General features: G+C 47.1%; 1 protein-coding gene across 1 annotated transcript; it reads right to left on the reverse strand.

Moving 5' to 3' along the window:
• Positions 1-12,983: 12,983 nt before the first annotated feature.
• NOG (noggin) lies at positions 12,984-14,787 on the reverse strand. Its single transcript, XM_048965029.1, has one exon. It carries the CDS (start codon positions 14,219-14,221, stop codon positions 13,550-13,552), a length of 672 nt encoding a protein of 223 aa, XP_048820986.1. The 5' UTR covers positions 14,222-14,787; the 3' UTR covers positions 12,984-13,549.
• Positions 14,788-15,164: the final 377 nt, after the last annotated feature.

Here is a 15,164-nt window from a genome sequence, read left to right on the forward strand (position 1 = left end):
TAAAATAAAATATCTGCAAAGTAACCCAAAGAAATTAAATGTTCCCTTTGAGGGAAATTCTCTCTTTTTAAAATTATCCCTTTTTCTAATAAACCAGTAATTTATGTAATCCATATAAAACCACTAACACTCATTCTTCTATTTTTAAATAACATTGGAGAGCTTTCCCAAGGCTTATTTTATATTTATGAGGAGGATTAAAAATCACGATGGGCCGGATTCTTCCAGGCCTCTATCTGCTGACAAGTAACGTTCTGCTGTCAGCCCGGGGCCAGCGGCCGATGTGTCACTGTGCCTAACTTCCACCCCTCCGCTGGCTGCAGGGGAATAACGCCAGGTTGACAGATTCACTGTGCCGAATGCAATGCCATCTGATTTGGAGATTGCAGAACATGCCATAAATCAAGTGATCTTTGCGTTTCTAGACAAACATTTCAAGAAATACAAGGATAAAGGATCTCTATAAGGAGCTGTTAGTTCCATCCAGTTTCTTCGACAGCTTAATATTATTATCGCTCCACAACGAGCCTGCACACTGCAATCTGTTGAGGCTGTCTAGATAGAAGGAGCTTTATCTGTTCAAAATAAGTGAGTGCCACATCCCTGTTTGGACCCAGCAGAGGAATATGCGGCTGAGTCACTGTGCTTCCCAGGTCCTGCTCCTCCAGAGACACCGCTGTGCTCCAGCCCACAGCTACACATGCAGCAAGCACAACCTACAACTCAACATCCGTGACTTAACAGCGTTCTAGTTTCAGTGCAGTCTGGTGATGTACTGAAGTGCAACAAGACTGGGCGAATGAACCGTCCTGGAAAGGATGGGGGATGTTGGATGGCACTGCAGGCACAAAGCAGGGGGCACACTGTCCTTGCACCACTCATCAGCAGCAGATGAAGTCCAGTGGGATAAGAAAATCCTTCCCACTCACTCCTTCCCCTCTGCCTCTTATTTTTCACCTGGATAATTCAGATGTTTTGGCCCTTCCAGACAAGAAGGGGACTTTTAAATTAAAATGTCATCTGTTAGTAAAGAAGCTAAGCTATGTTTTCCATTCCTGAGAAAGGACTCGCTTATGCTTATAACTATAAGTTGCTAGTGATTAAGCAACTGGTATATTTTCACACTCATTAAAAGAAACATGGTGTGTTCGCCTTTCTAAGAAAAGGCATCTTGTTTGTAATACTGTAATACATTGGGAACACCTCCTAATTGGCTTCTAGTGCCCCTTGCCAAAATTCAGACACAAGTTTGTTTATTTACACAAGGAAAAAAATAAAACATTGTATAATTAGTTGAGCAAAGGACTCCTAAATTCAGCAACACGGAGGTATGCAAAACTGACACACTTTTTAAGATTCCATTTTGGTTTATGAAACATCTCAATAGGTACAGCCCAGACTGCATCACGGCTATTGTAGCACTGTGCTGCTCAATGTGGTGTTTGTGTTGAGATGGAAAACTTTGACATGTTTGATTTTTATGCAAGTCAATTAACTTGTTTTTTAAAACTGTAAGGGCATGCTTTGCAAATAAGATTACTTACTATAAATTATGAGAACATAGGGCTCCATTCAGACAAAAATGTTACACACCCCTTACACATGCACAAGTCTGCAGAATATAGTTCTGCACCCTGACAACCTATTCAGCTAGGGGCAGGAGCTTATTTTGGACTATTCCGTGGGGGCCTTCCTAAAAAGATACGAACAAAAGGGGATAGAGACTTAATTAGAATGTCTCTCTACACCCCGCCTTCCTTTGCACCACCCAGGCAATTCCTACAGTCCAAAACCTCTCCTCATGTGGTGAAGGAAGAATTTCTTTTTTCAGTTAAGTCAGCCCGCAGCAGAATTAGCAATGGTATGTCCCCCCGACCACAGCACAGACAGACATTTGGCCATTCCCACCTGCGAGTTCTGCCCTCAACACTCACACTTAAGCACGGTCTCTTGACTGACTGCAGCCACGTCCATCTGCTAACATAACACCCATTATGTCTGGCTCCGGGTCAGATGGGACCCTGAAACCGAGAGAGCAGGAGGAAGGTGTCCCTGGAAGAAACAACACTGAACAACAGAACTGGCACAGGATGTGCACAAGTGAAGATGTCAGGCAGCAAGAATCATTCTCATTTATGATCCTATAGGCATTTATTCAAGACTTCTTGCTTGCAAAATGCAGATTCTTCAATGGGTGCCGGAGAACTCAGGACGTCTATCTGGCATTCAAAACACAACATAAAGAACTGCAGATATGTACTTGGGGCCTGAAGGCAACTGCAGTGCCAATACATACACAAAGCAAATCCAGAGACAAGTATGAGTCAGAGAAAGAAAAATTGCAGGGTTTTGTCCAGGTCCTTTCCACTTTTACACATGCTGAGGATCTCTACCTAAGCAAATTGTCCCATTGATTACAGATGTGAGTAAGAATTACTTGCATGGAGCAAGGTTACTGGATCTGGTCCCTGCGATAAAAAGCCAACTCTTACTAAGTCCAAGATCCGTTCCTATTAGTTCTGAATATTAGGTTAAGGCACAGGAGACCACACAGCAGAGCATTTTGTCTTCCTTGCCAGCCTCAGTCTAGGTAATGAAGTCATTTTTATTTGAGCTCCAGGTTAGATTGTTGGTCCTAATTTAAAGTCTCCAGCACAGATACTCTGTACTGCAGATTACTCATTTCCTTGAAATGTATTTTACCTGTACAGAAAGGTTAAGAACAGCGAGAGAAGGCTGAGAAGACTGAAGATTAAGGACAAATGACTTTCTTTGTCCTGTGGCTACATTCTGGGAGGGCCATTCTGCAGACTGCTTGCTTTTAAGGCTCATTTTCAGCCGTGAGTAGCAGCTTGTACCCCTAGAAATACTTGCACGCGCTCACAGGAAGGCTAGTATGCACACACGCTTAGAAAACGACTTTCAGACAAAAGGCCTTCCAAGTCAGATCTCCATAGCCGTGTCAGGAGTTACGGAAGGGGCCGGTCTGATCACAAACCAGCCATGCCACGTACCAGAACTGACCTGCCACGGAGGGAAAGATAGCTCCCATTCATCAGGAGAACCAGTGTGGCTACGTGCCTCTGAGCAGCCTCACAATGTCGGGTCAACTGTTGTTACTGGCAAGACACTGCTGTGGAAAGCCTGCAACAGAATCAGGGACTCATCACTACCAGTATGTGTTGCTATGGACACCATTGAAGAAAAGCAAAATCATTTGAGAAGGAAATAAAAGACTCTTTTCCACCAATAGTGACAGGCACTCTAATAGGTTAGTGATCCTGGTGGAATGCTAATCAACAGCACATAGAAAGATTTGGAAGTCATGCAACTTTTAATATGCCTAGTGAAGGAGTATAAAAGTAAATTCACATAACGCATGGCTATGCACACAGGATTTATACTAATCCTTAGAACTGAAAACACAGGCATCAAATGTTAATGCCACAGATGAATCAGACAATATTTCTGCCTTACAAGCCTCTGCTCTCCAGGATCTCAGCTACAGCCATATCCACCTGAAGAGCTCCTCTGCTCAGTCCCACTGGGCCGAACACTTCCGTGGGGCTGGGCTCGGGGCGTGCGTAAAGCCCAGCAGTTTGCCTGGCACCAGCAAAGCTGTGCTGATTTACAGCAGCTCCGGATCTGACATCTGATTTGAGCTGTTAAGACAATCTAGTTTTTCCATTCCTTGCAGCTCTGGTGAATAATTTAAATAAATGCTTGGAGATCACCAAAAATAATATATTTTTGAAACTTCTGGTGAACTGTAAAGGAAGAAATGCTGGCTTAGAACTAGAAAAAATGCTCTGTTCAGTCTTAAAGAGTTCAATTTTGATGGAGATGGGATTTTTGACTTAAGTAAAAGGAATGGGTCTTTATGGTCACAGAAATGAATATCAACTTTCAAAATGGAAAACCATTTAAAATTATTAAACAGCCCAACACAACCAACCCTATTCTGAAAACATAAAAACAAAATATTTGGATTTTTAAAAAATTGTTTAGCATTTTCCTAGCTGGAAAGCAGTCACATTATTCAGCTTATGTGAATCTGTAAGATGTTATGTTGCCACTGATTTTTGCCCCAAATAAAGCTGCTAAAATATTGTTCTCAGCTGTACGAGGAGATAAATGCACAGAGCTCAGGAAGACAATTTGCACAGAGAGGACCAGAAGTGTTTACTGTTTGAACAGAACCTGAAGCATTCCGAGAATTTACAGCAGATATAGAAGCAGGGACATTTTCTCAAAGCGACCTTCAATCTAATTTCACTTTCAGTACAATGCAGGGAAGTCAAAATACTAAGAAGAGGGACAAGGGTTACAGAATTGACTACAGAAGTGCTCCGCAGAGGCTAGAAGGCAGCATATTCATTTGACATAAATACTGGATTTGCAAATTGCAAGTATAATTGCAAGTAGTACAGCAAGAATGATGCTCAGGAGTGCCCGAGGCAGGAGGAAGTTGGGGAATATTTGCAATAGGTCTCTTCAGTGCTAGCAGTAGGGCTGTTCAATGGTTCACATCTCTTACTCAGTGCTATGGCAATTTTTTTGTTTGTTTGTTTTGAAAGGAAATAAGATTGATGGAACTGTGCTGCCTATGTGTCTGTACTCTCAGCTATGAATATTAAACTTCTGACTAATAAAAAACCCAATAGTTTTACTGGGAGGAGAGATCTAGTAGCTCCAATCACTAAGGTGAGCTGAAGCATAAGCTCAGCTGTTCTGACACATGAGGACACAAAGACAGGGCCTCACCCAGTGGGACAGACGGACAGTCCGGGATTCAGGACATGTCTCTCAGAGCTCGGCTTGTTCAAAGTTGATGTCACCTGGCTTGCAGTGTCCAGGCCAGACAACACTCCCCAGAAATGGGAGGGTCAGGGTAGTGCTGTCCAGGTTTGGCTCCAGATAGATTTGGCAAATGAGCTCCAGAAATTCGCTTTCAAGACGTAAATCCACAGGAAACCAGGTTTCACATGTTCCATGGCTTAATATATTATAAATATTGCAATTTCCCCTCAGTGTTCAAATTATTGTTTCCAATGAGCAGCACAGCAGGTCACTAGAGGTTACAGCAATAGCTGTCCCAAACCCGAATGCAGAAGATATCTAGCAGACTTGGGAAGTACGTATCTTGTACTCTGCTCCGATGCGAAGTGTGCAGAAAGTGGGAGCCTCCTGCAGCTGCCAGCTAAGAGCGGATGGCAGATCAAGTGGAAGCACCTTCTGCAGACACTGAACGTCCTGCTGCAAAATACTCACAGGGATTAATATTCCGGAGATTGTAATCAGCAGTGAAATTAGTTTTATGTTCCGCCCCTCAACACCACTGCTTTAAACCATGAGGTGACCAAAGGAGCGTTTTTAATCACAGACTTCTATGCTAACTCCAGCAAAACTGCAAAGGCTATACTGGAAGTTTCTCCCGAGCTCCTCAAGAATGGACAGTATAGCTTTAGAACTTATTTACAGAATTAAAAATGGTTGATAAAAAAAGCCACAATTTGCTTTTACTTTTAAACTCACCAAAGAAAGCCTGCAATTTCACAACATCTCTGCTATTTGGTCAAAAAATATTGTCATCACAATATTATGACCACCTTGAGGAAAGATGCACTAACAGACAAAGAGAAACATCAGTGACGGCCAGTTACCATGCTAAAGGCAGAAAGATTTGTAGCAACAGTAAATAGAAAATGAGACTTCTGAAAATACTTCATTTGTTTTATGAGATTGAGATCTTTGACTGGCATAAAATAGTGGTACTGAGGTCAATACATTTACCCACTGCCTCTGCTGAGAGCTGGAGTGAAGGGAGAGCATTCAGCACATGACAGCATCCCCCTTGGTGGGAGGCAGCAGTAGAGGAAAAAGTGAAGAGAGAGGAATGCTGCCTTCAGTATGCTTGTCCTGTCCTCCCTTCTCCCCTATAAATCCACCCTTCCAGAAGACATGGCTTAGAATCTAATCACTTTGCTTGAGAATTCCTCTTGCCTGTGAGAAGATCCAAGTCCTTCTTCTCATAAGTTCAGAGTGAGCAGGTATGAAAATGGGATTACCTGCAGCTCCTTGGAAAGCCCTATACCTAAGTCCCACCTTTTCAGTGTGCAGCTATCTGCGTTAGATCTCGCTGGGAAAAAAGATATTATTATCTAACTGTAACATTCACAGTATCCAGCACAAACTGGAGCAGTAGGCTACGTCTGCTCTTCCTCACTGTGGAATATAATCATTGTCTCCTACTGGAACGTGTGAGTTTCAGCATCAAAACTCAAACCATAGCTGTAGGTGTCTGTTTGTGAATACAATGCCTCATCTTAGGCGCCCGGACCTGAGAATGTTAGCCTTAAAGTCTGTTGGCATCTCTCAGAAGCTGCAAAGTCAGAGGAACCCAGTCTGGCTGTCTGAAAAGTTTCATTCAGATTGCTTTAAATATTTTGTGGATGATTACAGTCTGAACATTTGACTACATGCCACTTCATTAGACTTACCCTTTTTTTTTGTTCATACCGTAGATGGGAAATTCAAAATGATCTCTCTAAAAACTCTGATATTTAATTTCCCATAAGATATGAAAGATATTCAGAGCAGTGTCTGGAAAAAAATTAGGATAATAAGGTGTATAAATCTCTGCTTCATTTGAAACAAAGCATAAAAGCTGACCCCACATTAATTTTTTTGCTGAAAGAACTTCAATAAGTTTTAAAGTAAGTGTTTCATTTACTGCCACATGCCACACATACATGGCAAACAGTTTATACAAACCACAACACTCAGCTGTTCCTGGTTAGGTAGAACAGCCCTCCCCTGAACACCCAGGCTGCTCTCAGCTCCCCCGGGACGCTCCGCTGTGGGTGCTCAGCATCGGCCTGCGCCACAGAGGAGCACACGAGCGGGGTTTGCTCAGCCAGGAGGAGATCTGTCACTGGAAGGACTGCTGAGGTCTGGCCCGAGTGCCCATGCAGTGTTTTGTTGGCTCAGACCAACATGCCCTGCATTTCTGCAGACCGTTTAAGCACAGCGTAACTGCCCCTGGCCTGGTGGTCTCGCAGCACTGCCTTCTCTGCACAGCTCCTGGTGAACCAGCTGACTGTTCAGCCAACGGGGAATTCTCCACCCTGTGGGCCCAGTCAGCTATCCCGTGAAAGGGACACGTCTCTCCAGAAGCCAGTGAGCAGATACAGCCGGAGGGCAGGTACCTTCGAGTTCCTAAGGCCACAGGATTTGCAACGAAGCATTTAATTTAAGGTTTGATTATAGCTAACATATTACAGCTTATTTGCAAGAGCTTCAATGAGTCAGTGACCTCACTTATTGTGCAAGCACTACATCCAAAACGTCAGCCGCTTATTCCAAAGGGACATGACCAACTTGGAAATCCACTCCATTGTGAAGATACAATTTCAGCTGTCCTCACTGCTCTGTGAAGTCCCTCAGCTACTTTATGCAGGTTTGAAATCCAATTTAAGGAATATTTTCCAGTATTCTGTTGCTGTATGAAAGAAATCAGCACCCTGGAAGGAACAAATCCATGCAAAGGGCAAACTGCAACTGACTAGATATGCGGTATCTCTAAAGGTCCAAACAAAATAGGAGTGGGAGTGAAGGAAAATTATTTTCAGGGCATTTTTCACTCACAGACAATATTGTGAAGTGCTTGGAATACCAGAAAGTTCATTTTGAAACAGAGGAGTGATGTTTACAATGGCCCTTGTGTAAATATGTGTTGGTTTTATGTACATATTCCTAATACTCAAAATTAACATCAGTTTATATACTGCTGAGAAAAGGTGCTGGATTCTTTTATTGCACAGAACAGGTACTACAGAGCAGCTTGGCAAGCATGTCCTGAATCACAGTCTGCTCCATCCTTCGTTTGGTGAAAGGAGCGTTCAAAGAGCTGCATGACTGGGGTACCATGAAAGGGGAACTTCTAAGCTCAGCTCTGGGACTGCCTTGACTAAAGCAGACCAACCCAGTGAGCAGAGTGCATCCATACTACTAGAAGTAAGGTTAATTTAAAATAATTTGTACCACACCATGCAGCGGATCCTCCTGATCAGTGTAACAGCAGAGCAGACCCTTGCATTTGCTGCATCTTCCTCTGGAGCTGGGTTTTGCATCCAAGCCAGGTAAAAGGATGCCAGGTGTAGGTCAAGTATAAAGGTACTACTGTGCCAGAGGGAAAATGCTACATACTATTAGCGTTGTATCCATACAAGGGCTATACTGCTTACATTCTCCTGTGTTAAACACACTGACCAAGCAAACAAACAACCCCCCCCTAACAATACACCCTTATTACCACTGAATCACGAACACAGATCAAATGTCCCCATTCCTGTTTCATTTTGCTCTACTGATTGAGAGACCTAGCAAGAATGTCAGTTTTGGTGGTGGCTTTGTGATCTGGATCCCGCTTGGTAGGATCCACACAGAGACCAACAACTCATTTTGCACAGCCCACGATGCAGGCATCAGATGACTGTGGCTTTCAGTTACTACCTCTGGACCGAAGCCAGAAGCCTAGTGGTGAAAAGCTCTTTATACCATTACCAATCCCTCGAGCCACCCAGTCCTTCTGCATTGCATACAGGTTTTTAGTGTTGTGCCTTAAGATCTGTTCTGGTTCTGAGTAACGTTCTTTGTGATGGGAGTCTTGCCACTCCCCCTCTCAGGAGGGGGAAAAAAAAAGTCAAGAAGGGAGTGTGAAACCTATTTTCAAACTCTGTTTTGGTTATCTGATGCAGCTCCTGCTCCTGGATTCTCTAAGGGAGAGATGTGAGTCCTGGGGAATGTCTGTTTCGGTGCAGAGCTGAGACCTGTGTGCACTCGGTCGGTGCTGCTGGCTTCAGCTCAGTGATGGCTCCTGCATCGGAGCATCCGCACGCTGCTGGGTTCCTTACAGGGACAACTGACAGGCTTTCCTGTACAGCTGCAGCCTGGCTGGGCTGAATCCCACACAGGTCGGTCTGGTCCTGACCCATGCTTAATGGCGGCATAAATACATCCCAGACAAGGCGGATGGCACAGCCAGTGAGCCCCCACAATATCTGCTTCAGCTGCTTTCCATCTGAAGTAACCACTGAGAGCTACAGGCGAATGGTGCCACCTCTGCGTCTCCCATCCTGCCTCTCAGCACCGCGACTCGCTGCAAAATGGCACCCATGCAAATTCCTTTTCCAGCTTCTATGCTCTCCCGCTCTTCAGAAAGCACATCACACACACACAGCAGCTTTTTCCTGCAGAGTCTTAACATCAACACACTGGTACTCAAGCCTTCCCGAAAGATAGCTGCAAACGGCTGATCCTCCAATAACACGTCTACAGATTTACAGTCTTTAATGTCGATTGCTGAATGTTTCTGTTCCTTTCTGAATCATTCCAACAGTTGTTTCAAGTGAATGTATTCATCCCCTTCCTTTTAACCATTGGAGTTTCTTGCTTGGTCTGGGAGCGTGGAAGAGGGAATGAAAGGGTCTCTTCAAATTCGCTGTAGCTGCTCCCTCAAAAGAGAGCATTGACATGGATTCTGCAGCTCTCGTGTGCAGCACGGCTCCCAGAGGAGTTACACGCACAGAAAGACTGCAGGATCCTTGTGGGCACTCCAGGAAGAGTGTGGCTATTCTCCTCCCCACGCGATGAGAGTATCGTATCTATTCCTAGCATGGCTCTACCAGGTGGCAGCGCTCCCCTGCCAACATACCTCTGGTTTGGCTTACCTTGAAAGCAGTGATGTTACATTATGTGATGACGTCATTATATTTATTTCAACTTCCAATGAAGATTTCCTGGCAAATCTCTGACCTGGAATATCTTCTTCTTACTGGATCCAAGATCCAACCAACACAGTGCAGATTGCATTTACATAACGAATAAGGTGAACTGTGAGGAGTTTTATAACAGCTGTTGACATTACTAAACTAAGATTATTTTTCTATTAAAACTATGGAAGAGGAAAAACTCGCCCAGCATTTATACAAACAGCACTGCTCCAATTTCTAGCTGCGGTTATTGTTGTGATGCACCATGCACTTGTGCAATCTGAAGAATGTATCTTTGTGGTGGTATTTTGAAAAGGATAAAAGAACTCAAATGCATTTTTTCACATAAGCAGAAGTGTGAGGACCCCACACTTTGGTGGTATGAGTAACACATTTTCCTCATTGGTTCTTCACACTTTCTGGACTGACTTTGAATGAGCTTATTACAGACTCCTGGACAACTTAATTCTGGTCTCTATTTTCTTCTTCATCAACAGCATTACCCTTGGCACTTCTGAATTACAGTACAGCACCGTACTCTTCTTTAAACATGACGTACTTCTGATAAACAGAATACTGCATAAGATACTGTTCTGCACTGGCTGCTCTGGATGCTGCATCCAAGGCCGCCAAGAGATCACCCTGAATGCTGGGCCTTACCCCCCATGTTCTGAACAGACACGTGGCAAGCGCGGGCAGACAGCGCTGGGTGGAAGCTAACAGTGCCAAAGGGAAGGCAAAGAGCTCCGTCCTCACAAGGGGCTGTGTGCACAGGTGTAAAGACTCACCTGAGGTTGCATTCTGTGCCAGAGGTGGATACGAATTTAAATTTCCAACGTTACACTTTAAGGCACTAAAATTGCAAAAGAAACTGAAGAGTAACTACAAGCTCAACTTCAACCTTTCCCTTCTTATTTCTTCCCCACAGTGGTCTCTGTGAGGTCTTACTGTGCCACTACAAAGATGAGCAAACAAAAATTGGCCGTGTTATGAATTGATTTCAATTCGAAAGAGCCATAATTCAATTCTGTTCTAAAAACATATTACAAAATCTAATATTAAAAAGATTTGCATAGAAACATTCACCAGAAAGCTATTTTATTTGTTTGGCTTGAAACACTTCCACTACAAGCCAAACATTTCAACACTGGGGCAGGAGGACCAGAAAGTGAACCTGACCAGAAACAACAGTGGAAACAACTAGTTTATTTTTGCTCCACCAGCTGACAAAATTTAGTTAGTTCTTTAAAAAGAATAATAAAAATCACGTGCCTTGTGGAGGGTGAAGGTTGATTTTTTTAACCCAAACTGTGACCGTATTTCTCAGCGCTGGGGCACTGCCAGCTGAGGAGGGGCGCACTGAGTGCCGCACTGAGTGCAGTGCCCACCAGCTGGAGGCAGGAGCCAGCTGTGGTGCTGAGCAGGCACACGCACAGCCTGCGCACAGCAGCGCTCCCATCTGCAGGCAGTCAGAGGCGGTTTGCAGACAACATCTCTGTTTGCCCCACTGCAGAATCACCGAGGGATGAATCGGGGGCGAGTCCCTCGCTGCCGGTGGGAATATTACCGTAGTAACGTTCGCTAATGGGGCGAAGGACCTCGTATTGTAATCCAGTGACATTTTCAACCTTCGGAGAACTTTTGTTGACATTCCCGAGTCGCTGGCTGCCATCCCAGCATGAAATAGTTTCTGTTCACATAATTCTCGTGTTTACCAGTCATGAAAAACTCTTGCTTTTGGCTTTTTTTTTTTAAATAAACTTTTTTTTTTCCTTTGCAAGTGAAACTCTGTCTAAAAAAATATTGGCCCCAGGCATAGAAGGTTTTGCATAAATTCATATGTGATGAATGGCTGATTTTAATGTTATTTGGGTATTTGTCAGAACCTAACAAATATACATGGTAATGGTGGTTCATAAACTTAAACATCTCAATATCCCCTTTCTTCTAGAAATAAATTACGTTTGTTTGCCCTGCCTGGAGTCCTAAGGTAGCCGACATTAGGAATATTTTAAATGTGATCATCCATCCAGCATGTCTTTCAGGCGCCACGAAGATTAAATGAAAGAATCATAAGATGAAGGTCTTTAACTTTTAATCCTTTTACAATGAACCCTTAGATAGACATGGGGGCAGGGTGCCTTCTATGTGAGTAATAATGCCTCTGTTCCTCTTCACTAGGTTAATGAATACCCCAAATGTCCCAAGATCTGATTTTTTTTTTCTAAAGTACTGAAATTAAAAGCAAAGAGACGGACGGTAAAACGCACCGAGAGAGCGAGAGGGGGAATGAATATGCATTGGGAGATAGGCGAGCTGAGCGCCGGGGAAAGCAGGGCTGGGCTCTGCCAGCGAGAGACACGCGGCTGCAGAATGATTAGCATAGATTCCCTGAGAGTTAAAAAAAAAAAAAAAAAAAAAAAAAAAAAAAAAGGTTTTTGATTCCAAGATAAATAAGGAAAAGGCTTTCTGCACTGTCAGGGCGCCTCTGAGGAACACGTGGAGCGTTTGTTTTTGCAGTCGGTACCTATGAGATACAACCGCCGGCCGTCCCAGCACGGCGCGGCCCAGCGCTCCGCTGCCGGCGGCGGGTCCTGGCGGAGCCGCGGGGTATTTCCGCGTCCGCGGAGCCGGAGAGCGACGCGGGGGCGGCCGGAGCCGGGCCGGGGGGGCGGCGGGACGCGGACGGCGCCGGGCAGCGGCGTTCCGGGAGCTGAGCAGCGCCGTGCCGTGCCGTGCCGCGCTACGCCCGCACCGCACCGCACCGCACCGCGGGGCCGCCGAAACGAGCGGGTCCGTGCCCAGCCCGGGCGCTGCCGGCGGCGGCGGAACACCCGGGGACCGGCGGGTGCCCAGAGTTAATGGGCTGTGAGGGCGATTGTCGCCGGTCGGGGAGGGCGTGCGACGCTGTCACAGGATCGGGCTAATAACGCCTCTGCGCTGCAAACCCCCAACGCCCAAGGGTCAAGTTTCAGCAGCGTCCCACCACAATGGTAGGTGTGAAAGACACGTGTCCCGTTGTAAATGAAATGTCAAGCGGCTACAAAAGCCCGGAGCAGCGGCCCGGAGCCCCGCGGTTTCCCCGCGCGCGGCGCTGGAGCTGCGCGGGCTGCGGAACCCGCAGAGTGGAGCGGAGCGGAGCAGCGCGGGGCGGCCGCACCGAACAGCAAACAGCACCCGCACGGCGCGTGTTTTAGTGGTTGACTTTAATTCTGCTCTGCGCTTTTACTACAGGGATATAAAGAATAAATAGCAGATACTCTTCATTTACATAGAATTAAGTCATTCAAACCGTTCTATTTACAATAACATTGTGCTCGAGGCGTTTTCTTTTTAACCTAAAGTCCGTAAGAAGAAAAAACAAACACACACACCAACACGCTTTCCGAATAATGGAAAATAGCTTTAAAAGGTTTTCTTATCAAAAAGTTTGGTTTGTATTTTTTAATCCTTTTATTAAAAAACAACAACAACAACAACAACAAACCGACTTCGCCAAAGCAAAGCAACTCCTCTCTGGAATATAAATACAAAAAAAAAAAAAAAAAAAAAAAAGATACATTAGCAACGATCAGGGTAATAGTCTTAAAAATACAGTAGACGCTGATTATTTCACGTATAATACTGACCTTTTAATAGTATATTAAAACGGTGCCATATATACACACAATATACATTCTCCTACACGTTACAGTGCATTACAACGTTAACCAGAAAGCAGTGTCTCTTGTTTGTGTTGCAGCAAAGGTCCCCGGCAGCCCGGCGGGCACGCAGCCCTAGCAGGAGCACTTGCACTCCGCGATGATGGGGTACTGGATGGGGATCCACGTGCACCGCTGCCCGCCCCGCCGCTGGCACCGCCACCTCAGGATCGTTAAATGCACGGACTTGGCAGGTTTGCAGACCATGCCTTCTGGGACCGAGCAAGACCTTTTACTGTAGCAGCTGCCCACTTTGACGTACCGGGGCCAAAAGCGGCTGCCGAGATCGTTCCACGTGTATAGGACCGGGCAGAAGGTCTGGGACCAGAGCCACATCTGCAGCTTCCTGCGCAGCTTCTTGCTCAGCCTGTGCTTCTTGCCCGGCTGCAGCCCATCGTAGAACTCCAGCCCCTTGATTTCGCCGGGCATCGCTCCCGAAGGTCTCTGCCGCAGCAGCAAGTCCAGCTCGGCCAGATCGTCTACCCCGAGCCGGTCCTCGGGCAGGGAAATAGCCATAAAGTTAGGGTCGAAGTGTCCTCCCATGAGGCTCCTTAGCAAGGTCTCGTTAAGATCCTTCTCCTTGGGGTCAAAGATAGGGTCCGGGTGCTCGATTAGATCCACCAGAGGCAGGTTGTCGCTGGGAGCCGGGCGGATGTGCAGGTAGTGCTGGCAGGAGCCCTGCTGCAGCCGGAGCCCCAGCAGCACCGCCGCGGCGTATATAGTCACAAGGCACTGGGAATGATCCATCCTTGGGAGACCGCCGGGGGGGGGGGAGGGGGGCTGGGTTCACCAAGCAGCGGGGGAAGAAGGTGCGAGCAAATGCATCAGAAAACTCGGACGCGGATATCCCGGACCGCCTGTCCGTGCGGGGCTCCGCTCCGCTCCCGCAGCGCCGCACGCAGCCCCTGGCCGCGGGCAGAGCCGGCCCCGCTCCTCGCGAGCCGCTCGAGAAAAGCTTTCCCGGTGGAGCCGCTCCAAAATTCTGCCGCAGCCGCCGCTTCTTTTCGCGCTCCCCGCGACGAGGAGACAGACGCCTCTTTTTGTTGCGAGTCGCGCTCCCCGCTGCCGCTCCTCGCCGTCCGCCCGTGCGTGTGCGAGAAGTCGCCGCCGGCTCTTCCTCTCCGCTCCTCTCCGCCGTTTGCAAAGCCGCCTCCTCAGCAGCAACGGCAGCCGCGCACGTTGGCACCAGTTTGTCTGCTTCGCGAGGACCCAAAGCCTTTAAATTTCCTGCACTTTCAGCTTCATCTCCATGGAAACCACAGACTCTCTTCTAACCCACCCCACCCCCCTTAAAAAAAACCACACGCACAACGCAACCCCCACTCCCACAAAAGTCCGGGAGAGCGCGGCTTCCCCCTTGCCACCCCGCACACACCCTCTGCTGGGGAAGGCTGCAGCCCGCCGCTTCCCCCCGCCTCCCGCCGCTCCCCGGGAGATGCTCGGCGCTCCGTTCCGCTCCTCCCGCCGGCAGCGGCGGCTCGGCACGGCGCTCACCCCATGGGCGCGGCGGCGGGGCGGCGGGGCGGCGGAGCGCGGCCCGGGAGCGGAGCGCGGCCCCACGCTATCCGCGCCGCTCCCCGGCGCCGCGCGGCGCTACCTGGCCGCGGGCGGAAGGTTTGCCCGGCTCCGCACATGGGCCCGTGATGTAATTCCCACTACGCGCCCGGCTGGCCGCCCGCCCGCCCGCGGG

This window comes from Lagopus muta, chromosome 18 (assembly GCF_023343835.1).
Source record: "Lagopus muta isolate bLagMut1 chromosome 18, bLagMut1 primary, whole genome shotgun sequence".
NCBI classification, from domain to species: Eukaryota; Metazoa; Chordata; class Aves; order Galliformes; family Phasianidae; genus Lagopus; species Lagopus muta.

What these genes read in the sequence shown, in the direction of transcription:
- NOG (XM_048965029.1), bottom strand. Translation starts at nt 14,221, where the DNA reads ATGGATCATTCCCAGTGCCTTGTGACTATATACGCCGCGGCGGTGCTG.